Source organism: Mandrillus leucophaeus, unplaced genomic scaffold (assembly GCF_000951045.1).
Source record: "Mandrillus leucophaeus isolate KB7577 unplaced genomic scaffold, Mleu.le_1.0 Scaffold101, whole genome shotgun sequence".
NCBI classification, from domain to species: Eukaryota; Metazoa; Chordata; class Mammalia; order Primates; family Cercopithecidae; genus Mandrillus; species Mandrillus leucophaeus.
In genome coordinates, this window is record NW_012098210.1 from 2,382,166 (window position 1) to 2,409,008 (window position 26,843).

The window sequence follows — 26,843 nt, forward strand, 5'->3', positions numbered from 1 at the left end:
TTCCCTATTTAATAAATGGTGTTGGGAAAACTGGCTAGCCATATGCAGAAAACTGAAACTGGACCCCTTCCTTACACCTAATACAATAATTAATTCAAGATGGATTAAAGACTTAAACGTAAGACCTAAAACCATAAAAACCCTAGAAGAAAACCTAGGCAATCCCATGGCAAAGACATGGCAAAGACTTCTTGACTAAAACACCAAAGGCAAAGGCAACAAAAGCCAAAATTGACAAATGGGATCTAATTAAACTGAAGAGCTTCTGCACAGCAAAAGAAACTATCATCAGAGTGAACAGAAAAACCTACAGAATGGGAGAAAGTTTTTGCAAACTGTCCATCTGACAAAGGACTAATATCCAGAATCTACAAAGATCAAATTTACAAGGAAAAAAGCAAATAACCCCATCAAAAAGTGGGCAAAGGATATGAACACCCACTTCTGAAAAGAAGACATTTATGCAGCCAACAAACATGAAAAAAAGCTCATCATCATGGGTCATTAGAGAAATGCAAATCAAAGCCACAATGAGATACCATCTCATACCAGTTAGAATGACGATCATTAAAAAGTCAGGAGACAACAGATGCTGGAGAGGATGTGGAGAAATAGGAACGCTTTTACACTGTTGGTGGGAGTGTAAATAAGTTCAACCATTGTGGAAGACAGTATGGCGATTCCTCCAGGTTCTAGAACCAGAAATAACCATTTGACCCAGCAATCCCGTTACTGGGTGTATACCCAAAGGATTATAAATCATTCTACTATAAAGACACATGCACACATATGTTTATTGCAGCACTGTTCATAATAGCAAAGACTTGGAACCAGCCCATATGCCCATCATTGATAGCCTGGATAAAGGAAATGTGGCACATGTACACCATGGAATACTGTGCAGTCATAAAAACAAATGAGTTCATGTCCTTTGCAGGGACATGGATGAAGCTGGAAACCACCATTCTCAGCAAACTAACACAGGAACAAAACTAAACATCGCATGTTTTCACTCACTAGTGGGAGTTGAACAATTAGAACACATGGACACAGGGAGGAGAATATCACACACTGGTGTGGGCCTGTTGGGGGGTGGGGGGTTAGGGAGGGACAGCATTAGGAGAAATACCTAATGTAGGTGACAGGTTGATGGGTGCAGCAAACCACCGAGGCACGCGTATACCTGTGTAACAGACCTGCATGTTCTGCGCATGTATCCCAGGACTTAAGGTATAAAAACAAACAAATAGAAAAACAACCAGAAGGCTGGGCGTGGTGACTCACGCCTGTAATCCCAGCACTTTGGGATGCTGAGGTGGGTAGATCACAAGATCAGGAGTTCAAGACCAGCCTGGCCAAGATGGTGAAACCCCGTCTCTACTAAAAATAGAAAAATTAGCCGGGCATGGTGGTGGACGCCTGTAATCCCAGCTACTTGGGAGGCTGAGGCAGAGAATTGCTTGAACCCAGGAGGCAGAGGTTGCAGTTGAGCTGAGATCGTGCCGTTGCACTCCAGCCTGGGTGACAGGGTGAACCTCCATCTCAAAAAAGAAAAAGAAAAAAGAAGACGTGGTACATATACTCCATGGAATACTACCACCTGTAAAAATGAAAGCAGTTGTGTCCTTTGCAGCAACGTGGATGCAGAGACGCCATTATTCTAAGTGAATTAATGCAGGAACAGAAAACCAAATACCACATGCTCTCACTTACAAGTGGGAACTAACCGTTGAGTACACATGGACACAAAGAAGGGAGCAACAGACACCGGATCTATTTGAGGGTGGAGGGTGGGAGGAGAGTGAGGACTGAAAAACTGCCTTTCAGGTATTACGCTGATTACTTGGGTGATGGAATTATCTGTACATCAAACCCCTGCGAAACCTGCACATGTACCCCTTGAACCTAAAATAAAAGTTGGAAAGAAAAAGAAGGGCGAAAGTAAGAACAAACGCATTACAAAATAATATGTGCAAATGGTCAGTAAACACACAGAAAGGGTACTCAAAATCTTTTTTATTTTATTTTTTTGAGACAGTTTCTCCCTCTGTCGTCCAGGCTGCAGTGTAGTGGCACCATCTTGGCTCACTGCAAGCTGCTTCCTGGGCTCAAGCAATCCTCTACCTTAGCCTCCAAAGGGACTAAAGGTCATACCACCACACTTGGCTAAGTTTTTTGTAGAGACGAGGTTTCACTATGTTGCTTAGGCTAGTCTTGAGCTCCTGGGCTTAAGTGATCCACCTGGCTTGGCATCCCAAAGTGCTGAGATTATGGACATAAGCCACCGTGCCCAGCCTCTGAAAATCTTTAAATATCAGAAAAATACAAATTTATGTCATAATGAGATAGGATAATGCATACTTACTGGAATAACCAATAAAAGGTCTGATTATACCAAAGGTGGGAACTGATGAGGAATAAGTAGAGCTCTCATACCTTGAAGATGTGATTGTAAGGTGGAAACAGTTTGGCAGTTTCCTAAAAATTTAAGTGCATATCTATACTTTGATCCAGTGATTTCATTTTGTATATTTATTCAAGAGAAATGTATATACCTGTCCACAGAAAGATTTGTAGATGTCTTAGCTTCATTTATAAAAGACTATAATTACATAATCCAAGTGTCCACCAATAAACAAGTTGTGTATTTTCATACAAGAGAATACTACTCAGCAGTGTGAAGGAGCAAACTATTGATACAATACTTAGAAAAGTTATGTTTATAAAAAGGAGCAAGACACAAAAGTGTCTTTAATTCCATTGAATCAAATTTTGTAAAACTGATCTATAATGGGAAAGATAAGATCAATGTTTGAGGCAGAGGTTGGTGGGGATTACCTGGAGAGGGATATAAAAGAGCTTTGGGGGTGAGGGAACTGTTTTATATCCTGTTTGAGGAGATTACACTTCATGTATATATTTGTCAAAGCTTATCAAATTGTACACTTAAGTGGCTGCATCTTATTATATATAAATTACTTTTCACTAAGATTGATTAAACATTTGGTTGGAAGGAATCAAATAGGTATAGTAGTCATTAAACTAAATGCAAATAGATTATATATTGTGCCAGTAAAATACCGTCAGATTATATATTGTCCCAGTAAAATACTGTCAATATATTGCGCCAGTAAAATACTGTGAGATTAGTTTAAGAAACAAAACCTAACCAAGTCCTGTTTCGAAGAAGCAAACTACTGAAAACTTGATAGACAAAGCTGAAAATAAAAGAGTTGAATAAAGATCTAAGATACAGGAAAATATCCAAAAGATCAGTAATTATAATAATATTAGACAAGGCGAAATTTAAATATCAAACTAGGTAAATGAATTGTTACTATCGTAAAAGACATAGTTTATGAACTATATATATATATAATATATATATATATAATTTTTTTTTTTTTTTTTGAGACAGAGTTTTGCTCTTTCACCCAGGCTGGAGTGAAGTGGTGAGATCTCAGCTCACTGCAGCCTCTGCCTCCACCAGGTTCAAGCGGTTCTCCTACCTCAGCCTCCCAAGTAGCTGGGATTATAGGCGCTTGCCACCATGCCTGGCTAATTTTGTTGTTGTTGTTTTTTTAGTAGAGACGGGGTTTTGCCATGTTGGCCAGACTGGGTTCGAACTCCTGACCTCGTGATCCACCCACCTCAGCCTCCCAAAGTGCTGATATTACAGGTGTGAGCCACTGCACCTGGCCAGGATTTCAGTACGTGTTTATCAGAATTAGGTCTAGTAGATGAAAATACGAGTATAAGGAATTGAATAGTGCATTTAATAAACCTGATTATATGTGTGTAGAAATAGTGTTTTAAATTCCTGGAATAGATCTTTTTTTAATGTCCAGGGAACTGTGGTCAAAGTTTAATGTCCAAGGTACTTGACCATAAAGAAAATCTTAACAGATGAGAAAAGTTGAGATTTTATAGGCTATGTTGTCTGGTAATAATACAGGTAAAGTAGAAAGAAATAACTATGAGATGACTCCTTTGAAACCTGCCTCCTGTTCCCCTATTCTCCCTATATTTGTTTCCACTGCAGAATTGCCTCAGTATTCTTGAACTGAGAAATTGGTAGTGGCAAGATCTTTATTCTTTATATTTGTAGCCTTACATTATTGAAATGCCTTTCAGTTTGATGCCTTTGTGTGACTGCCAGTGAACTAGGTTTTCCTAGCATACACGTGTTGCCCATGCCCACACCTAGATTATCAATGATACTGTAAAACTTGACCTGAAATTTTAGGTTGATATTCCTGGCCTTTCTCTTTCAAATTCCTTTAAACTTTCAGTAACCACTTGTGGGCCATTTATTAGAACACAGGGAATTTTGAATTAAAAACACATAATTTAAAAGAAACAGGAACACCTAATACTGAGAGGATGTGGAGAATAGCATATTCTCATACATTACTGGTGCAAATGTGAATTGTTACAGCCTTTTGGAAAATAATTTGACAGCTTGGTTAACAATTAAAATTCATATTCCTTTTGGCCTAGTATACCTCCTCCTAAGATTTCTAATCTTAGAAATAAAAGCCCAAGTAAGGCCATATGTATAGGGATATTTATTGCAGTGATGTGCATATTGTCAGCCAACTGGAAACAAAATGAACATTAGTAGGGAAAGGCAGGAAAACTGATACCTCCATAGATGGGATATTATGCTACATAAAGAAAAAATAAATTAGACTAATACCAGATTAGTTTGAGAAATTTCCGTAAGGTTTTGTTGAGTGAGCAAAGAAAGATGCGGAAAAGTATGTAATAATTTGCGTAACCAAAAAATAATTTAAGAGAACCATGCCTATATCATAGGCTCATGAGTATGAAGAAAAGTATTTAGGAATTCCTGTTAAGTGGTTAAATGTTTACCTTGGTCAAGGGTGGGTCAGAGTAACTGGGGAAGTAGGTTAAAAAAAAAATTGTCTGTGATCATATCTGTGCATTATCTGTAAAATTATATAAATATGTATATTTAAAGATACTAAGTAAACATTTAAAATAAAACTGACCTATTTCCCAGCCTGGGCAACATAGCAAGACTCATCTCTAAAAAAAAAATTAATTAAAATAAATTAGCTAGGCATAGTGGTGTGTACCTGTAGTCCCAGCTACTCCAGAGGCTGAGGTAGGAGAATCACCTGAGCCCAGGAGTTTGAGGCTGCAGTGAGCCATTGAGCGTGCCACTGCACTCCAGCCTGGGTGTCAGAGTGAGATTCTGTCTCAAAAACAAAAAAAACAAAAACCACAATTATTTCTTTTCTAAAACTGATGTTGATTTGCAAACCTAAGTGTTCATGTGAAGTCCACTGAAACTCTTAGGAGTAGGAGAGGCATAGTGGAGAGCCATAAAACCTTTTATGTTAGGCCCTAAAACAAAGAATCAAGGAAGTGTGTACACACACACACATGCAATAAAACAATAACCAGTGGGAAATTAACTAAGAAACTCGAAGCCTAGAGTAAGGTGGTTTTTGTGGGTGGTTGATACTATTTTTTCAGGGACTTTGCATTCCTTTGATTTGTCATTTTTGGTGTTGGCTTTGTGTTTAGGCATAGCACAGGCTTTGTGTTCAGGCTGTAGTACTTCCAGCTGTAAAATCCAGCCATAGCCAAGTCCAGAGAGAGAAGAATGAGACGGTCTCTTCTTGGATGTTTGTCATAGGCTGTTTTTTTAAAAGCATTTGCTAAGGCTGAGTCTGGGTTACAACTTAATTTTAGTGTTGTAGAGGAAGGTGTTTTAGGAATTAGGCAGAATTAGGCAAAGGAAGAAGTTGAGCTCCAATGCAGTCCTGACAAAGGGGAACTCTGGGTCAGGGTTACTTATTTGAGTTGCCCCATGTTGGATTGAAATGCCTGGGCCTTTATACTCTTTATGGTATGGGCTGCCATGGGAAGGGCAAACCCTGCAGCAAGGCAGCCCCTGAAGGAATTGATGTTCTGCTGACCACCTTCCCTGCTGCTGCTGGCAGCAAGTCCTTCCTTGAAGAGGAGATCTAGGTGGCGTGTCTCCCTGTCCACACACTTTCTTAAGAATGAGAAAATATTTCCTGGAAGTCATCCATCAGATGTGCCCTCACATCTAAGTATTAGATTACATGCTGTGTCAGAGGTTCATGGTTACACATCATAGCCTTTTCGTACTTCTCTAGTAAAAAGAATTCTGATTTTGTGATGGGTACATGATTATCTGGGATAACGGCTACATTTTTCAGCCTCCCTCTACTTGTAGACATGTCAGTAACTTCTGGCTAATCGAATGTAAGTTGAATTTTCATGTGTGACTTAACAGGGGGATAGAGGGTGTACCCTCCATTTTCTTTTCCTCCTTCCTGCTGGGTAGAATTTGGGTATAATAGCTGGAGCTTGAGCCACTATCTTGGATTATGAGGTAGAAACCACATGTTGGGGATGACAGAGCAATAGTATAGAACAGCATTAGGTCCCTGATGATCATGGAAATGCCTTGGATTTCCACGCTCTGGATTGCTTACCTTTGGATTTTTTTATCTTGGTGGTTAGTCCATTACTATTTAGGTTTTTCCGTCAGTTGCATTAAAGCCTAATTTTTTTTCTCTCTCTCTCTCTATATGTGTGTATATATATATGTGTCTATATAGATATATATTCTTTTTTTAAAATAGAGATGAGGGTGTTGCTGTGTTGGCCAGGCTGATCTTGAACTCCTGACCTCAAGCAGTCCTCCTGCCTCAGCCTCCAAACTGCTGTGATTACAGGCAAGAGCCACCACACCCAGCCCACACCTAATTTTAATTGATACACATTTCTAATCAGTCAATGATAAGGGGCATGGGAAAACACGGTTGGCTTCAACTAACATTTTGGGGTGGAATGGATTTTGGGGAGTAAGGCATGGATACATCTCTATCAGGCGAGTACAGCAGAGGGAGAGAAAGGCAAGAACATCAAGGGGTTTGCAGGGTATGATTCTTGTGATGGGCTATGGGGTCTTAACTAGGTATGTGAGAAAGACATGTGTGGATGGTAGGTGGTGAACAGTGAAGAAATGATAGTTCGGTGTATTGGTGGTCTCCATGGGGCTGAAGACTCATTGGAAAGGGGGAAATAGGCTAAATGAACTGGAGACATGAGACAGTAGTCAGAGGTTAGGGTGCTTTTTTTGTGGGTAATGTTGTTACTGGTAATAGCAAGGGCCAGAGAAGGGGATGGCTAAAGAGGGGTGGAGGAAAAGATAGTTAATGGTGAGGTTAAGAAATGGAGGCCGGGCGCGGTGGCTCAAGCCTGTAATCCCAGCACTTTGGGAGGCCGAGACGGGCGGATCATGAGGTCAGGAGATCGAGACCATCCTGGCTAACCCGGTGAAACTCCGTCTCTACTAAAAAATACAAAAAAAAAACTAGCCGGGCGAGGTGGCGGGCGCCTGTAGTCCCAGCTACTCGGGAGGCTGAGGCAGGAGAATGGCGTGAACCCGGGAGGCGGAGCTTGCAGTGAGCTGAGATCCGGCCACTGCACTCCAGCCTGGGCGACAGAGCGAGACTCCGTCTCAAAAAAAAAAAAAAAAAAAAAGAAACGGAGAGGCTGGGTTTTGGATGGAACATCTTATATGTTGATGCAGATAGTGGAATAGAGTGAACGATTTATTAATATCTTAGTGCATTAGGAGTAGCTGGGAGATGACTCAGAAGGTAAGGGAGGCAGATCCAGAAGCGAGCTTGTGTTCCGAGTGGCTGCTGATGTTGAAGAAAGAGGGAAGAAAAATGATCTGGAAATAGCCATGATGAAGGAAATAGCGTCCTTCTTAAATATTAAAAATTTTTATATAGCAGCAGATACTTGCTGGTTGCAGTGGCTCATGCCTGTAATCCCAGCATTTTGGGAGGCCAAGAGAGGAGGATTGCTTGAGGCCATAAGTTCAAGCCTGGCAACTTCGTGAGACTCTGTCTCTACAAAAAATAAAAAACAAATTTAAGAAATTTATGGCTGGGTGTGAAGGCTCAAGCCTGTAATTCTGGTGCTTTGGGAAGCCGAGGTGGGAGGATCTCTTGAAGCTAGGAGTTTGAGACCAGCGTGGGCAACATAGCGAGACCCATCTTTACCAAAAGGAAAAAGGATGACATAAAATTAAGATTTAGGTATGTTTTGTTCATTCCTGTTGCTTTTCATATTTTGCTGTCTTCTTTTTTCATGTATGTGATAAGTATTTGTTTCATCTAAATTTATGCAATCTGAATATAACTAGTCATTTTCTACTGGTTACAGTATGTGTTAATGTGCCCATTATGTTTAATTTGTATTATATTAAGAATTTAAAAATACTAATATATGAAAATATATAAAAATATATGAAATTAATATCATAGACTTAAGTTTTCTTTTTTGATTTAAATTACAGACTAACTGGATCTTCTGGGTTTGTAACAGATGGACCTGGAAATTATAAATATAAAACGAAGTGCACCTGGCTCATTGAAGGACAGTAAGTAGAAATGGCTGACTTAATTTTTGTTTTTTTAGCATAGAGGTCAGTGTGGCATTAGTTTTCCCACAAATAAAATTAACGATCTGTAGCATAAAGTACTTAAAACATTTACTTGATAACCTTTCATTTGACAAGTGAATTTTATTTTTCTTAGCCTTCATTAATTTAAAAGTTTCATGTTGATTTAATGCTGCAAATGAATTGTACACACCACAAATTTGTGTATTTCCAACTGTAATAGTTCAGAAATGGTTATTTTTATATATATATATATACACATATATATATATATATATATTTTTTTTTTATGGGACAGCGTTTTGCTCTTGTCACCCAGGCTGGAGTGCAGTGGCATGATCTCGGCTCACTGCAACCTCCACCTCCCAGGTTCAAGTGATTCTCCTGACTCAGCCTCCTGAGTAGCTGGGATTACAGGTGCGTGCCACCACGCCCGACTAATTTTGTGTTTTTAGTAGAGATGGGGTTTCACCATGTTAACCAGGATGGTCTGGAACTCCTGACCTCAAGTGATCCGCCCACCTTGGCCTCCCAAAGTGCTGGGATTACAGGCGTGAGCCGCTGCGCCCAGCCACAGTTACATATTTTTAATGGTTTGCTTAAAGCATTAGAAAATTACAATATTGTGTTATTTTTCTAAGTATCTATTTTTGTTGTGGATAAGAAAATTGTAATAACTGTTACTGCTTAAGTGATCCCTTCTCTGGACCCACTGTGTCCCTCTAGCTGTTGCTTTTTTTCTCCTTGTCTTCATGGGAGACTTTTAAAGCAGTATTTCTCAAACTTTTTTGGTCTCAGGACTTCTTTACACTCTTAAACTTTGAGGATTCTAAATAAGTTTGTTTATTATTTATTTATTTATTTATTTTGAGATGGCGTGTCACTCTATGGCCCAGGCTGGAGTACAGTGGTGTGATCTTGGCTCTCTGCAACCTCCACCTCCCGGGTTCAAGCGATTCTCCTGCCTCAGCCTTCCGAGTAGCTGGGATTACAGGCATGTGCCACCATGCCCAGCTAAGTTTTTGTATTTTGTAGTAGAGACAGGGTGTCACCATGTTGGCCAGGCTGGTCTCGAACTCCTGACCTCAAGTGATCGTCCTGCCTTGGCCTCACAAAGTGCTGGGATTACAGGCGTGAGCCACCGCCCCCGGCCCCAAATAAGTTTATGTTTGTCTGTGTTCACCATATTAGAACTTATAACCAACAAATATTATTTATTCATTTAAAAGCAACAATTATAAGCCCACTACATGTTAGTACAAATGATATTTTAATGAAAAAGAACCTTGTATTTAAAAAATTGTAGTGAAAAGAATGACATTGTTTTACATTTTTGCCAATCTCTTTAATGTCTAGCTTGATAAAAGAGCTGAATTATCATATCTTCTGCATTCACTTTATTGCAGTATGTTATTGTGATTGAAACGTGTCAAGAAGATGAGGCCTCACTTGAATATGAAGTAGGAAAAAAGATATTAATAGTACAGTATTATAAAATAATTGTATATAGTCTTCTTTGATGCCATATCAAAACTTAACAAGTAGTAATTTCTTAAAAGTAAATTGCAGTTTGGAATCTGAAACTATGTGAAGGAACTTCTGGTACTTGTTAAATTAAAATCCATTGGTTTTCTTGCACTGAGTGGATCTTTTGCCCATCCATGATTTGGTAACATGATATATAGGTCATTTGGAAAACAATAGGTCATTGAATTATGCAGATCTTCCATATGTTGATATATTTATTCCCTTACATAATATTTAAAAAATCACATTGGTTAATATCACCATCAGTCTCCTCAAAAAGTTCTAAGTATGGCAGATAACAAATTTTCCAAAATCCTGATTACTACTTGAAAGCTTGTATTTTATCTTTGGCAGCGAATACTGTCAGTTGTTTTCTTTGAAGTGACAGGCTTGCTTTCCTAATTTTTAAGAAAATGTCTGCCAGATATCCAACTCTGAATAACCATAATTTGTTGATTGTTCTTTCAAGTAAGCATGGTAAATGGTGTTGTAAGAAAAAAGTAGCTAATTCAGCTTGCAACTTAAACAGTAGCAGAAGTGGTTTTCATTGAGAAAACCATGGCACTTCTATTAGGCAAGAGAAGTGTTTTATATTTACTTTCCATCTTGTCAGAATATTAAAGAGATGTCTACTAAGTGGTCAGGATTTAATAAAATTAGAAGTTTTAAACTGCTTAATCAAGATGTCCTTAAATGAAACTGGCAGTTTTTCTTTTTCCTGTGAGCAATTGGTGGTGAAGAACAGCAGTGATCACTAGTACCATTTGCTGCTGTTGTCTCAATTTGTTCTAAGATGCCCACAGTTTCACCCACCATTGCTCTTTGAACCATTAGTAAATGCCAGCATGGCGATAAAATATATGCTATCTTAGTTTTACTGTGAATATAGTTTTGACCTCCTGGGACTTCCCATAAGGGTCTCAGGACCTGTAGCATTTTGTGGACTTCATTTTGAGAAGTGCTGCTCTAAGGAGCTCTGCTCTGTCCTATCAGTTCATAACCACCTGACGCCCTCTTCCACTTGTTTTTCTGAATATGCTCTCAATGGTTGTTCCTCCTCAGTGTAAGCGAAAAACGAAGCAAAGAAACTTTCATTCCTCCTTTTCCTTATTCCCCACATTTAGCCTGTCAGTAAGTTCTGTCAGTTTTCCCTTTAGAATATCGGCCGGGCACGGTGGCTCAAGCCTGTAATCCCAGCACTTTGGGAGGCCGAGACGGGCGGATCACGAGGTCAGGAGATCGAGACCATCCTGGCTAACACGGTGAAACCCCGTCTCTACTAAAAAAATAAAATAAAAAAACTAGCCGGGCGAGGTGGCGGGCGCCTGTAGTCCCAGCTACTCAGGAGGCTGAGGCAGGAGATTGGCGTGAACCCAGGAGGTGGAGCTTGCAGTGAGCTGAGATCCAGCCACTACACTCCAGCCTGGGTGACAGAGCGAGACTCTGTCTCGAAAAAAAAAGAATGTCTCCCCAATCCATCACCAGACTCCTTTTCACCTCCATCTCTACAACTGGGAGACCCACCATCCTCTCTCTCCTGGGCCACACAGTAGCCTTGAAATTGGCCTCCTGCTTTTGCCCCTTGCCCACCTCCCGCTTCTCATCTCTTAAGATTTTCTGTTTGCTGTGTTTCAGGCACGCTGATTTTCTTCATGTTGCTTGGACATGTCAGCCTCTTTCTCCCTTAAGACCATGCTGTTCCCTCCCTGGGCTTTTCACATGGCTTGTCTCTTGTCATTCTCATGTTGCCAAAGCTTACTGGGCTATCTCCCTACTGCTTTTTGTGCTGCCACATCACCTTCTTTTAATAATTCTTCACAGTATTCATCACCATCTGAGTTTACTTGTTTATGTATTTATTTAGTTGTTAACCTAGAGATGTTAGATAAGTGTGGGGTAGAGGAAAGGTCTAAACTGGAGAAATAGGATTAGGCATCAGCAGGATATAATGATGTTGATATTCCCAGAGCTTTCTGAGTGGAGTGTTGGACTGAAGCCAGGCTAGAGAGTGAAGGGGTGAGTGAGATAGAGGCACTGGAGAAAGCAAAGTTTTCTGCGAAGTTTTACCTTATTAGGAGGAGAAACGGTAGGGCAGGTATTTGGTAGAGGGAGAGTCGGGATTTGAGGCTTTTTGTTTTTATTTTTATTTTTATTTTTTAAATTTTTTTTATTTTTGAAACAGAGTCTCGCTCTGTTGCCCAGGCTGGAATGCAGTGGCACCATCTCAGCTCACTGCAAGCTCCGCCTCCTGGGTTCACGCCATTCTCCTGCCTCAGCCTCCCGAGTAGCTGGGTCTACAGGTAACCACCACCACGCCTGGCTAATTTTTTTGTCTTTTTTAGTGGAGACGGGATTTCACTGTGTTAGCCAGGATGGTCTCGATCTCCTGACCTCGTGATCCGCCCACCTTGGCCTCCCATAGTGCTGGGATTACAGGCGTGAGCCACCGCGCCCGGCCTGTTTTTATTTTTGTAAAATATGTGATACTTAAGCAGATTTAAATGTGGATGCAAAAGTTCCAGATGAGAGGGAGATGTAAAATATTTGAGAAACAGAAAGAGAGGCAGATAGGTACAGAATTTTGGAAAATGGGAATTTTAGGGTTTTTTGTCTGGTTGCTGAGCATAAGCAGGGAGGTGGGACTGGGTGATTTGAAATAGTCGTTGAGAGTAGCAGTTGTGGAGAGTGAGAGAGAATTGGTAGGATTGCTGGCAGAATCTAAGTGCCATTTGCAGTTGGAGAGCAGAGACCAATGCCGAAACCAATCTATCCAGTGGTGTGGTGTAGAGGTATGGCTTTCTCCAATACAGCTTAGGTTTTTTTTGTTTGTTTGTTTTTGTTTTTTTTTTAACCTCCACCGCCCCCCGTCTTTTTTTTTTCCTGATTCAATCTTAGAGCAGATAACTGGTTTCCTGTAGAACAGAGCTTTTGCCAGCCAGTGTCATGAAAAATCAGAGGGGCTGGCAAATTTAGAGGATTGGCAGGCATGTTTATGAAATGATGTAGTGTGGAATCTGAAGTTGAATAAGGAAGTGCAGAAATGGTAAGGCTAATTGGTTGGTTCAGAGGCCATTAAAGAGTGGCCACTGAATGGACTGTAAGGCCCAGAATCATGGACCACATCAATTTTGTTTCCCATTGCATGTTTAGTAGTCTTGCACATGGAGAGTACTAAATAAATCTTTGACAAATGAAGGAGTACTGATGGGGCAGTTGTTAGACTGTGTTACATATTATTAATTTAAAAATCTGAATTTTTATATTCTCAAATGTCTGATAGTTACAATAATTTTATTATAAATTCCTTTTTTTTATTCTTTTCAGGCCAAATAGAATAATGAGACTTCGTTTCAATCATTTTGCTACAGAGTGTAGTTGGGACCATTTATACGTTTATGATGGGGACTCAATTTATGCACCGCTAGTTGCTGCATTTAGGTAAGCTCAGTCATATAAGCGTTCTTTCATCATTGTTTGATTCTAAATTTAAACATATCTTCTGGATTGCATTCTTACTGGGTTCACCTTTATTATCACTTAAAACATTTATTTTATGGAAAAAATACTAGTTCTTGAGTCCCACCATCACTTGTGTGTTAGTGCTAACTTGGTTTCTGTAGCCCTGGGTAAGTTTCTAGGCATAGTACGTGACTTCTCTCTTCAGTTTCCTGATCTGTAAAATTGTGATAGTTCTATTAAGTTCACCTGCTCCTTGTGGTGGTGGTGAAGTTTATCGTTACAAAATATTTTGAGAGTAATATATTGAATGAAACTATTTCTGTGAAAAATTTAAATCAGGAATAACATCCATCACGTTCCTTGTGTAGTGCCCATTGCATAGGCCTTCAGGAGTTATTTGTTGAGTTCAAATATAACTGTGTGTGTATATGTATGTGCATCATGAGTGAGGGAAACTTTTTGGAACAGTACACATAAAATGAATAGTGGCTACCTGTGGAGAAATCAGGAACATACTTATTATATATATTTTTTTCAATAAGTACATTTACATTAGTAGTTAAACAGAAGCAATTTAACACCAAATATATGGAGTGTTCTGAATTGTTAGGGTGTTTTACTTTTGATTAGCAACAAGTAGCTGTGTTGTTTGTTATGTTTTTGGCCACATGGGAATTCAAAACTGTCTCTAATTTTCTTCCTTTTACTTGATAGAGGATTTTAAAATACAGTCATGTGTCACTTGGCAACAGGAATACGTTTTGAGAAATGTGTTATTAGATGATTTCATCATTGTGTAAACATCATAGGGTGTATTTACACCAATAGATGGTATAGCCTACTGTACATCCTGCTGATATGGTACAGCCTATTGTACCTAGGCCACAAATCTGTACAGCATCTTACTGTACTGAATACTGTAGGTAATTGTAACCCAATAGTATTTGTATATTTAAACATATCTATACATGGAAAGGTACAGAAAAAATACAGTATTATAATCTTATACAACCTCTGTCATATATGTGGTCCGTTGTTGACCAAGTGTCATTATGTGGTGTATGACTGTATATTTTTCTAAAATGCATATCCCCTTAGGAAACCACCTGCAACTGGCTTTCTAAATTTCTTTGTCTCAAACGTTTTATTTCCTTTACTTTAAAAAGAAATCAGTTCAACAAATATTTTTTGTGTTTCTCACGTGGGGCTTGTCTGGCTGATGTCCCGTGTGGGTGAGGGAGTTAACAGGAGGCAAACAGTACACAAGGACAGGAGATCAGGTGACTGTTGTGTCCTCGTGTTTTTCTACCTGCTTTGGCTTAGAAATCTCTCAGACGTATCTTTGAACTGAGAACCAAGGCCATTTTCTGGGTTTTAAAGGTTCATTTACAAGGCCAAAGAGCAGGGTGGATGGCTGTGCTGAACATTTAAAGTGGCATTGGCCAAGTGTTGGAGTGTGTATCTTTATGCCAGCATTTGAAATGTAACTTGTAGCAAGAAGCACCCCAAACTTTAACACAGGCCCAAAAACTAAGTGTGATGTTATCATAATAGTACTTGTTGGGGATTCACTTGTTACTGTGTTTGTTAATCAGAATTCATGGAGCTCTTGTTGTATGCCAGGCACTTTGAATCAGCTTATCAGGAGCTTTGTAGGAACATGAGCCAAGCAGGTGTACATCACTCTGTGGTTCACCTGGACGGTATATTTGATAAACCATGGTAGCAGTGGTAGAGCAGAGAGAGTGATTGAGAAAATTTTTCAAAAGAACATTATTCCTTTTAGAGTTTTTTTTTTTTTTTTAAAGAAAGTTATGTGCTGGTGGGGCAGTTGTTAGACTGTGTGATCTAGAGGAACCCTTCCCTTTCCCCCTTCCCTTTTCCCCTTTCCCCTTCTCCTTCCCACTTCCCCTTCCCCTTTTCCTTCCCTTCCCTTTCCTCTTCGTCTTCCCCTTCCCTTTTCCTTTTCTTTCTCCCCCAGGCTGGAGTGTAGAGGCAGGAACGTAGCTCACTGCAGCCTCAACCTCCTGGGCTCAAGAGATGCTCCCACCTCAGCCTCCCTAGTAGCTGGGACCACAAGAATGCAACACTGTGCCCAGCTAATTTTTTTTTTTTTTTTTTTTTTTTTTTTTTGTGGAGATGGAGTCTCACAATGTTGCCCAGGCTGGTCTTGAACTCCTGGGCTCAAGCAGTCCTCCCGCCTTGGCCTCTCCAAAGTGTTGGGATTACAGGTGTGAGCCACTGCATCCAGCCGAAGATTGCTTTTGACATACCTGTTTCCAGGTGGCCCTGGTCTTGTCAGTACTTATTCCTTCAGCATTTCAAGGGATTCTGGTGTATATAACCAGTGAAAGCATGATGATGGTTAATCCTTCATTTACATCTCCAATCAAATGTCACCTCTTCCAAGAGGCCTTCCTTTCACCCTTTCTAAAGTAGCACCTTCTGTTCTTTCCCTCTGCTCTCCTTCCCTTCCTAGCGTTTGTCTCTACCTGGCATTATGTATGTGGGGAGTATCTGGGCTTATTTGTTGTTTTTCTAATGTGAACTACATGAAGGCAGGGACATAGTCTTATTCACTGTTGTATTCCTGGTACCTAGAACAGTGTCTCACAGGTAGTAAATGCTTAGTAAATATTTGTTAGTTGAATACATAGTAGAAAATGCATCACTATTTTGTAACTCCTGGAGCACCAGAGTTTCAGAGTTCCTAGAGTTCTGTCTTCATATTAAAAATTGAAGGGCCAGGCGTGGTGGCTCACACCTGTAATCCCAGCACTTTGGGAGGCCAAGGTGGGCAGATTGCCTGAGGTCAGGAATTCAAGACCAGTCTGGCCAACATGGTGAAACCCCATCTCTACTAAAAATACAAAAAAAGAAAAATCATCTGGGCTTGGTGGTGTATGCCTGTAATCCTAGCTACTCAGGAGACTGAGGCAGGGGAATTGCTTGAACCAGGGAGGTGGAGGTTGCGATGAGCCGAGATTGCGCCACTGTGCTCCAGTCTGGGCGACAGAGGGAGACTCTGTCTCAAGAAAAAAAATATATGTATATATTGAATAAAGGGCCAGGCACAGTGGCTCAGGCCTGTAACCGCAACACTTCGTGAGGCTGAGGCAGGAGGATTACTTGATCCCAGGAGTTCAAGACCATCCTGGGCAACAGGATGAGACCTCATCTGTACAAAAAATTTTAAAAATTAACCAGCCATGGTGGTGTGTGCCTGTAGTCCCAGTCACTCAGGAGGCTGAGGTGGGAGGATTGCTTGAGCTCAGGAGGTCAAGACTGCAGTGAACTGTGATCGTGCCACTGCACTCTAGCTTGGGCGACAGAGTAAGACCTTGTCTCAAAACAAAACAAAGCAAAACAAATGAAATGAAAATCCTTTCCCTCTTCATTTTGATTCCTTGCTTATGGACTCTTCCAGTCATTTTTGTATGCATTTATATAGGTACATGTAAGTGTACACATGTACTAGGCCCATTGTTTTGCAGCTTGCTTCTCCCCTATGCCCTTATCAGAATGCCTGATGAGCTTCTTTTTAGTCCCGCAGACCTATGTAATATGCAGTGACTTACGCAGTCAGATTTCTGGGCATGAGCATTTAGATGGGTTCCAACCTGTTGCCATCTGAACAGTGCTGTGGTTAGGATTCTTGTATATTGGTCATTGTGTACATGAGCAAGTATTTTTTCTACAAAGAAATAGAATTGCTAGGTCAGAGTGAATGAGCATGAGGTTGTATGTCTGGGACAGATTGCATAGGGCTTGGCAAGGATCTCGGTTTTTACCAAATATGATGGTAGTGGTGGTGGTCGCGAATCAATAATGAGGCAAAAATCACGGACATATGAAGAAATGCAACAGCAGGTAGACATAAGAAAAACGATTAACCTCAGGAGTAAAAAGAACTCAGAACAACAATTTAAATATTGCTTTTTACTTATTAAATTAGCAAAATTAAAATAGAACCTAGTAGTCCTTGCTGTTGGCAGAGTGAAGTGGGATGGACCCTTCATTCTGTATTGATATGATTTCAAGTTACATATCTCTTCTGGAAAGCAAGTTGGTATTATGGCTCTAGAGTCTTAAAGGCATCATTTAGACCTTTTTACTCAGTAAGTGTTTTTTTGTTTGTTTGTTTGTTTGTTTTATACCAGTCACACAACAAACATTTAGAATCTATTATGTGCTGGGTTGTGAGTGAGGTCCTAAGGAGAACCTAGGGAGCTTTTAATGATATAGAAAATGCATATGTTTTATTTGTAAAATAGAATATACAATGTAAATAACATCAATTAGGCTAAGAAAATGCATTAGAATGCTAACAGTGTTGGAGTTATGGGTGTTTGTTTAGCTTCTTCATATTCTTATATAAATATTTTATATAAAATATCTTGGGCGCTGTGGCTCACGCCTGTAATCCCTACGTTTTGGGAGGCTGAGGTGGGTGGATCACCTGAGATCAGGAGTTCGAGACCAGCCTGACCTACATGATGAAACGCTGTCTCTACTAAAAATATTAAAAAATTAGCTGGGCACGGTGGCGGGCACCTGTAATCCCAGCTACTCAGGAGACTGATGCAGGAGAATCGCTTGAACCCTGGCACACAGAGGTTGCACTGAGATTGCGCCACTGCACTGTAGCCCGGGCAACAAGAGCAAAACTCTGTCTCAAAACAAACAAACAAACAAACAAACAAAAAGAACTCATGTCTTTCAGCAATATATGTGTAGTATTCATCACTCATAAAATTTGTTACTTTACGTGATTGTGGAAGTTTATTTTTTCAAAGAAGCACTATAAAAAGTTTTACAAGAAAAAGAATAGGGTCATTGATTTCAAATCTCATTAGAAATACAACTCAGAATAAAGGAAGCCTAGCAAAAGATTCAGATCTGTTCCTCAAGGATCCAGAACTAGTAGGGTAGCACTATGTATTTATCACAGGAATTTGCCTCTCTTCCTGGATGTGGTTTTTAAATTATAAGGACGGATTTGTTTTAAATTTGTGTCTGCTACAATTTGACATGTCTCTGCTTGTGCTTCCCTCTATAAGAAGTGTGTTTTCATTTCAGTGGCCTCATTGTTCCTGAGAGAGATGGCAATGAGACTGTCCCTGAGGTTGTTGCCACATCAGGTTATGCCCTGCTGCATTTTTTTAGTGATGCTGCTTATAATTTGACTGGATTTAATATTACTTACAGGTAAGATTCTTAAGTCTAGTATTTGTGGTTTCATTCAGGAGACTATCTACTATGTTTTAACAACAATAATGGCTAACATAGATTGAGAGCTTACAGTGTGCCAGGCATAGCATCAGGCAGTTTACATGGATTTTCTCATTTTAAATTTTTCTATAAATTCATTGAGGTCTGGGCTCTGTTTTTCTACTCGTTTATAATTGAGGAAACTGACAGGAAAAGGTTAAGTAGATTGTCAAAGTAAGTGGTGGGAACACAATTTAAACCCAGGTGTTGCTGCTGTTGAACTTCTCCTAGAAGAGGGGGACTTTTCTGCTAATGGACAAAAACATTGGAATTTTACAAAGTACAGCTCAACAAATATTAGTAGTTGTCATGTACTCAATAGTAGGAGAAATCTATATCATTAAAGTACCTTGATAGCTCATTTATCCCCCTCTTTTAAATTCTGAATTACATTGTTTCAAAGCACTGTCAGTACAAGTATCTTATGTTATTATGGGATGCATTATAGTTGAATTCTTTTTTTTTTTTTTTTTTGAGACAGAGTCTAACTGTCATCCGTGTTGGAGTGCAGTGGCACGATCTCGGCTCACTGCAACCTCCACCTTCTGGGTTCAAGCAATTCTCCTGCCTCAGCCTCCTGAGTAACTGGGATTACAGGCACCCGCCACTATGCCCAGATAATTTTTTTGTATATTTAGTAAAGACGGGGTTTCACCATGTTGGCCAGGCTGGTCTCGAACTCCTGACCGTGATTCTTCTGCCTCTGCCTCCCAAAGTGTTGAGATTATAGTTGTGAGCCACTGCGCCTGGCCATAGTTCAATTCTTACATTAAGTTAAAGTAGCCTGCCTTCTTCCATCTGAAATGAGTAGATAAAATTACTAAGGAATTTTAAATATACCAATCTGGGCAGTAACCTTAAATTCTATTATATACAAATTTTCAGAGACTATACAGAGGAATATGTACCATGAGGATGGTGGTGTATTGTTGGCAGTTTGTTTTATTCTTTTCGTTTCCAAACTTGCAACCATGAACTCAGCAATTCTGTAAAGCTTGTCATTAGCAGGCTACTAAGAAGAATAGGATAATCCTCCCACCCTTGAGGAGCTGACAGTTCTGCAAAAATCTCCTCCCTCCTTGTAATTTCTTTGACTTTATGAGTTATTTATTCTTATCCTCTTATTATGAGAATCCAGCAGGGTTGATTTGATTTCATTACTTGTACCTCAGGCTCTAGCTATGCAGTGTTGAGCAAACCCATTTGGACTGAATCTTTAAGTACTGAAGTTATGCTTGTGAATGAACTGAGACAGTGAGATTCTTAAACCTGTGTGGGAGAAAGTTCTGCTAAGTTAATCGAAGTGTTGTGTTGTGTTCTGTTAATGTAATTTACCCTGCTATTTTCACAGTTTTGACATGTGTCCGAATAACTGCTCAGGCCGAGGAGAGTGTAAGATCAGTAATAACAGCAATACTGTTGAATGTGAATGTTCTGAAAACTGGAAAGGTGAAGCATGTGACATTCCTTACTGTACAGACAACTGTGGTTCTCCTCGTCGAGGCATCTGCAATTCAAGTGATGTCAGAGGATGCTCCTGCTTCTCTGGCTGGCAGGGTAGGAGCTTCTTTCATTTTTATTTTTTCTTCCATTTATAGAACATTCCCAGCTAAATAAATAGATTGACTTTATTCTTAGCACCTATATAGTTTATATTAATCAAATACCAGGTAGCATTTAAGCTTGAAACATCCCTCTATCCAGCTGCTTATGAATTTCAATTTCATAGATGTGTGGTCGTGGTCTCTAGAATTATGGAGGGTAGGCCGTTTTTTGTAACCTGTTTGTGAAAGTTGAAGAACTTGGACTCGGTCATAAAAGGATGTAGCAGAGAGCCAAGCTGGGAGATCGGACAAGAGCTGACAATAATGATATTTCCTCAGAAACACACTCTAAGTTCAGAGAAAATTGGAATCAGTTATATATTAGAATCTTAAAAGGAGTTAGCGAATAGTATTATCTACAGAAATAATTAAAGAAGCTTTAGGGAATTCTTTAAGGGGTGAGTGATAATAACTGTTATTAATTTGGTGATTTTCCTTGTAAACTTACCCCTTCCTCAGAACCTTTTTATTTTGAAAGGAAATATGCTTGTTTAAATTTAGTTTGTTGGGTTTGGCTGACATTGTAGAGTTAATAATTGAAGCATTTCAGTATCTACCATTGTGCAAATATTGCAGCAGAAGCCAAACCTCCCAAGAATGGAGCCTGTCTCTTCAGTTTGTTTAAGTTTCTTGATTTACCAGAAGATGGATAGTTTGTATGATTGCTCCCAGGTCTAGTTATCACACTTATTCGTCCATATCCACAAATTCTGCATCTGCAATTTCAAACAACCGTGTGTAGAAAATATTCAGAAAAAAACACAATGAAAGATAATACGGGCTGGGCGTGGTGGCTCACGCCTATAATCCCAGCACTTTGGGAGGCCAAGGCAGGCAGCTCACCTGAGGTCAGGAGTTCGAAACCAGCTTGGCCAACATAGTGAAACCCTGTCTCTACTAAAAAATACAAAAATTTAGCTGGGCATGGTGACAGGCACCTGTAATCCCAGCTACTCAGGAGGCTGAGGCAGGAAAATATCTTGAACCCTGGAGGCGGAGGTTGCAGTGGGCCGAGATCATACCACTGCACTCCAACATGGGTAACAGAGTGAGTGAGATTCCGTCTCAAAAAAAAAGATAATACAAATAAAAGATACACATATGAAAACCATTTACATAGCATTTACATTGTGTTAAGTATTATAAGTAATCTAGACGTGAGTTAGAGTATATGGCAGGATGTGTGTAGGTTATATGCAAGTGCTACACCACTAGTTTAAATTAGGGACTTTGAGCATCTGTGGATTTTGGTACCAAGGGGGTCCTGGAACCAATCCCCTGTGGATATTGAGGGATAACTATATATTTTATCCTTAAGATTTTTCATGTGAATTAATTATTTATTTATCTGGGCTTTCTCCTGAGAGTTGCTTAAGCAGGTATTTCATTACCAAAAAAACTCTAACCTGGATATAGTCAAGTCATCATTAGAAAGTATGTGATTTACCCTTGGTCAATGCCCTGAATAAATTAAAATAACAAATTAAAGGACTTGTCTGATATTTAAATGCTAAAGGAAAGACTATTATTTAAATATTTGTTACATTTAGATGATGAAAACTTGAAATGCAGTAAGCTTTAAAGCTGTATTTTGTGAAGCTAATTCATTATGTTTTTATTAGGTCCTGGATGTTCAGTTCCTGTACCAGCTAACCAGTCATTTTGGACTCGAGAGGAATATTCTAACTTAAAGCTCCCCAGAGCATCTCATAAAGCTGTGGTCAATGGAAACATTATGTGGGTTGTTGGAGGATATATGTTCAACCACTCAGATTACAACATGGTTCTAGCGTAAGTTGTTTTAAACATTTTTGCAAGAAGCTTGGTTTTTTATTTTGAAAATTTATAAAGCACAGATAAGCAAAAATAAATCACCAGTAATTCTACTACCTAAGGAAAATCCCTGTTAATATTTTGGTAGTAGTCTTTCAAATTATTCTAACATATGTTGAGTTTTTAAAATTGAATGCTACAAAAAATTCATTGTCATGATACGCATTCATGTTTTTCAAATACTGTCTCTGATGTTTTGCTTTAAGTTTTGTAGTAAGTTCTATATAAGTAGGGGATTACTTTATCTTTTAATTTAATTAATAGTTCCAAGGTCAAATGGTTTGAATTTATAGTTTGCTAGTGGAAATTATACCATCGTCTAATACGTCCCAGGGTTCAAAGTCTATTTGCTGATCCCATGCTGCTCATTTTGAAGGGAGAATATGTGTTGTCATAGTGGAATTAGCTGTGGAGGTGGACTTGTAGAAAAAAATTTATAAATTTAATCTTGCTGATTTTATTACCTGGAACTTTTTTCTAGGCATTTTCTATTAATGAAGATTGTCCAAAAAACCAGCGTCTGTTCATTAAGGGATTCTGGAAATATGGCAGCGGTGGCCTAGTTTCTGCATCCCCCCATAGTCGTTAAAACACATTGCACAACTAGTCTAGCAAAATCAAAGAAACACAAGCAAATTCTGTAATAAAACTTGGTCAGACTGGGCACAGTGGCTCATGCCTATAACCCCAGCACTTTCAGAGGCTGAGGTGGGTGGATCACTTGAGATCAGGAGTTTGAGACCAGCCTGGCCAACATGATAAAACCCCATCCCTACTAAAAATACAAAAATTAGCCAGGCATGGTGGTGGGCACCTGTAGTCCCAGCTGCCCAGGAGGCTGAGGCAGGAGAATTGCTTGAACCTGGGAGACAGAGGTTGAAAATCAGATGGTTGTAGGTGTGAAGCCTTATTTCTGGACTCTATTCTGTTCCATTGGTCTGTGTATCTGTTTTTGTATTAGTGCCATGCTGTTATTGTTACTGTAGCCCAGTAGTATAGTTTGAAGTCTGGTAACCTGATACCTCCAGCTTTGTTCTTTTTGTGTAGGATTGAACTGGCCCAATCTCTGTTCCCATTGCTGCTGCCTTAGTTCAAGCCCTTTAATTTCTGCAATGGTCAGGTCAGGTTAGTAGTCTTCCTCCAGATTCTTTTCTTTCCCCATACATAGATTCAAACTATTTTCTTTGCCTGGAACACAAATGCTTTCCTGAATATGAATTTAAAGTCACATATTATTATAGTTTTTAGGTATACAGATTTTAGGTATTTTCATGGTTTTCATCAGAAGAACTGTTTGCCAGCAGTGGGAGTGGCACAGGTGGCACCCAGAGATCTCATAGGAGATCAGATCTCTACAGAGCTTTTCTTACACATCCCCCTTCCCTCTGGGGGAAAGAGAGCTGTCAGTCTCTATTCTTTCTTGGCTGGACAACCCAGAGGAAGCCCCAGAGTTGTTCAGGCGCTCATGCTGTCTTTCCAGACTCTACCTCAGCAAGTCATTTGTGTGGGCACCTCCTAGACTGTGTCATTATCAATAACTGCAGCCCCTCTATAATCTCATTTCTAAATGTTCCACATTCTACCCCCCTTCTGTGGTGGACACTGTTGGTGCCTTGCCCAAATCTCTTTATTTTTACCTGGCTGGTGCACACAGTTACCTGATGCTGTGCAATTTGGCTGTTGTCAGTTCATAGCTGACCCTTTCTCTGAAGAATTCTCTCAGCAGACTGGAGCTGTCTTACCCAGGAACACCTAGAATACTATGCTCTACCCCCAGGATAGCCCCTAGTACAGTGACCAACCAGTTTAACTGGAACTCTCCCAGTTTTAGCACTGAGTCTTGTGTCCTAAGAAACTCCTCAGTACTGGATGAAATGGGATGGTCACCCTGGCCCCCAGCCGCTGACTGGCTGGATGGAGGTACATGAGTCTGACCCTGCTTCTACATGGGAAAATTCATGTTCCAGGGCTCCCCCTGGGATCAGGCAAAAGCTATACTTCAGCTGAGACCACCTTTTTGCTTATCCTCTCCTTCTTCCTGCTGCCTTGCTTGTCTCACTTCCTGATGTTTGTCAAGAGAGCATTCCCTCAGTAAATCACTTCTACAGGAATCCCCATCTCCAGCTCTGCTTGCAGGGGATCTTACCTGAGACACTTTCCAATCTTTTCACATCTTTCTCTCTAATACCCTAATAGTCTTTGATCTCCACATGGGTCCATAGTTCATTGATTCTTTCTCTTTCCCTCTCCTGTTCTCCTTCTTAACTCTAATATCTTTTCATTTTCAAATTCCTACCACCTTTTCTTCTGTTTTCATTCTCAGTTAATAGCCTTGCTTCCTGCTTCTCTTTTGAAACATAAAGGTCAGAAAACTATTTCCACAAACTCCTGCCACCACGTTTCCCCTTCACCTACATCTGTGCCCCTTTATCGTCTTCTGTAGATCAGTGCTGTCTCATAGAAGTTTCAGGCATGATGCAAAGGTTCTGTATTACCCTGTCGTGTCACTGGCCACATGTAGTTATTTCACACCTGAAATATGGCTAGTGTGACTTAGGAGCTGAATTTTTTATTTTCCATTGTTTGTTCTCATCTTACTTGATCTGGCACCAACATTTGATGTAGTTAATCCTTCCCTCCTCTTTTAAACACTTTCTTTAGTTGACTTCCAGGATGCCATGTTCCCTTGATAATTTTTTTAATTCCATATTCCTTCTCAGCCTCTTTAGCTGATTTCTCTTCAACTGACTGACTTCTGAATGATGTCAGACCAGGGCTTAACCCTTGGTCCATTGCTGTCTGTTTATTCACTCTTTTGGTGACCTCATATAGTATCTTGGCCTTTTATACTTGGTGACTCCCAAATTTGTATTTGCAGCCTAGACTTTTTACCTGAGCCCCTATCTCCAACTCTTTAATTGATGTCTCAACCTTCTGTCTGTGTACTAGGCATCTTATGCTCAGCATGTCCTACACTTATCTTTTTCTCAAGGCTGCTCTTCCCCCAGATGTCCCTGTCTCAGTTAATGGCCACTCCATTCTTCTGTTTACTTAAGGCAGAAATCTTGGGTCATCTGCGCCGTCTTGTTTCTTCACACCCCATATTAGTATATTTATTAGTTATCTCTCGCTACATAACAAATTACCACAAACTTAGCAGCTTAAAATCATTTGCATTTATTATCACCATTTTGATTGATTAGGAGTCCTCTGTAGTCAAGGTGTCAGCTGGTCTGCATTCTCATCTAGAGGCCTGAGTGAGGAAGAATTCATTTCCAAGCTCGCTCAGGTTGCTGGCAGAGTCAATTTCCTTGTGGTTATAAAACTGAGGGTCCCAGCTTTCTGCTGGCTATTGACTTGAGGCTGTCCTCAATTTACGGAGGCTGCCTTCAGCTCCTAGAGCTTACCTGAGTTCCTAGAGGCCACCTAGTTTCTTGTCAGCTGGACTTCACCAGTATAGCTGCTTACTTCATCAGGCTGCAAGGAGAGTCTCTAGACTGAGTCTGCTAGCAGGATGGATGTCACAGAAATGATATCCTATCATCTTTGCCATATTCTGTTGGTTAAAAGCAAGTCATAGATCCTGTTTGCCTCCTAGGGGAGGGGATTATACATGGGTATGAATACCAGGAGGTGGAGATCATGAGGACTACCCCAGTGTCTGTCTGACACAATAGGTCAAATCTTGTTAGCTCTACCTTTAGAATCTATCCCAAATCTGATCACCTCTAGTGCTGCCACCATGAGAAGAGAAGGTGAAATTAAAGGCATGAAAGTGATTATGCCTTCTGCTGTTATACTAGATGTTATGAAAGGCGCATATTTGCCATTACGTGATTTTTACCCTAACATCCTCCCTCTCTCTTGACGCAAGAAATCTGGGAGTCTTTAGATATTTCCGTATGTTCTCCTCCTCATACCATAATTTCATATTAAGTGCCCTCAACTCTGTCACCAAATACATGTCATATTTATTCTTTTATCTTTATGTACAGCCTGTTATTATCTCTTACTTAGTCTTCAGCAGTAGATTTCTATCAAATCTGTTCATTTCCATTTATTCCTATTAATCAAATTGCTAAACATGAACTGGGGTGCCATTTAACAACGTAAATAGTATCATTTACTACCTTCTTAAAACCCATCAGTGTCTTACCTTTGGACTTAATGGCCCTGCATGATGTGACCACTGTTTACCTTCCCAGACTCAGTCTTTTCCTATCCTGCCATCATTCACAGCACTTCTGCTCCACCAGCCTGCTTTCTTACCCGAAACGTACAGTGTACATCATTACCTTAAGAGCCTGTGTGTTTGCCATTCCCTTGGTCTAGACTGTTCCTGCTATTGCGCCTCAGGGCTGGTGTCTTCTCACCCTTTAGATCTCAGTGTGGTTATCCCACAGAGAGATCATCTCTGACCATCCAGTTCAGACATTTCTCCCTTTTGTTCTTTTTTATAGTCCTCATTTTCTTTATGGCATTGTTCGTGATTTTTAGTTATGTCAGTGCACGCTGTTGTACTTGCTCATTGTCTGCCTTTGTGAAGTTCTTCAAGGTTAGGGACCTTGTTTACTCACTGCACTCAGAGCTTAGCTCATAGAAGGTACTCAGATAAGTATTTATCAAATAAACGGGAGAGTAAATGATTTATTTCCTTCACAAACATC

At 40.0% G+C, this 26,843-nt stretch overlaps 1 protein-coding gene across 1 annotated transcript in view; it reads left to right on the forward strand.

The window, feature by feature from the left end:
* Positions 1-8,377: 8,377 nt before the first annotated feature.
* The window catches only part of ATRN (attractin), a 123,903-nt gene continuing 105,437 nt past the window's right edge, over positions 8,378-26,843 (forward strand). The window contains exons 1-6 of the mRNA XM_011974926.1: positions 8,378-8,461; positions 9,889-9,942; positions 13,334-13,447; positions 18,548-18,676; positions 20,091-20,296; positions 21,966-22,134. Of these exons, the coding sequence (XP_011830316.1) occupies positions 9,920-9,942; positions 13,334-13,447; positions 18,548-18,676; positions 20,091-20,296; positions 21,966-22,134 (641 nt within the window). The 5' untranslated portion in view covers positions 8,378-8,461; positions 9,889-9,919. The remainder of the gene's footprint in view (positions 8,462-9,888; positions 9,943-13,333; positions 13,448-18,547; positions 18,677-20,090; positions 20,297-21,965; positions 22,135-26,843) is intronic.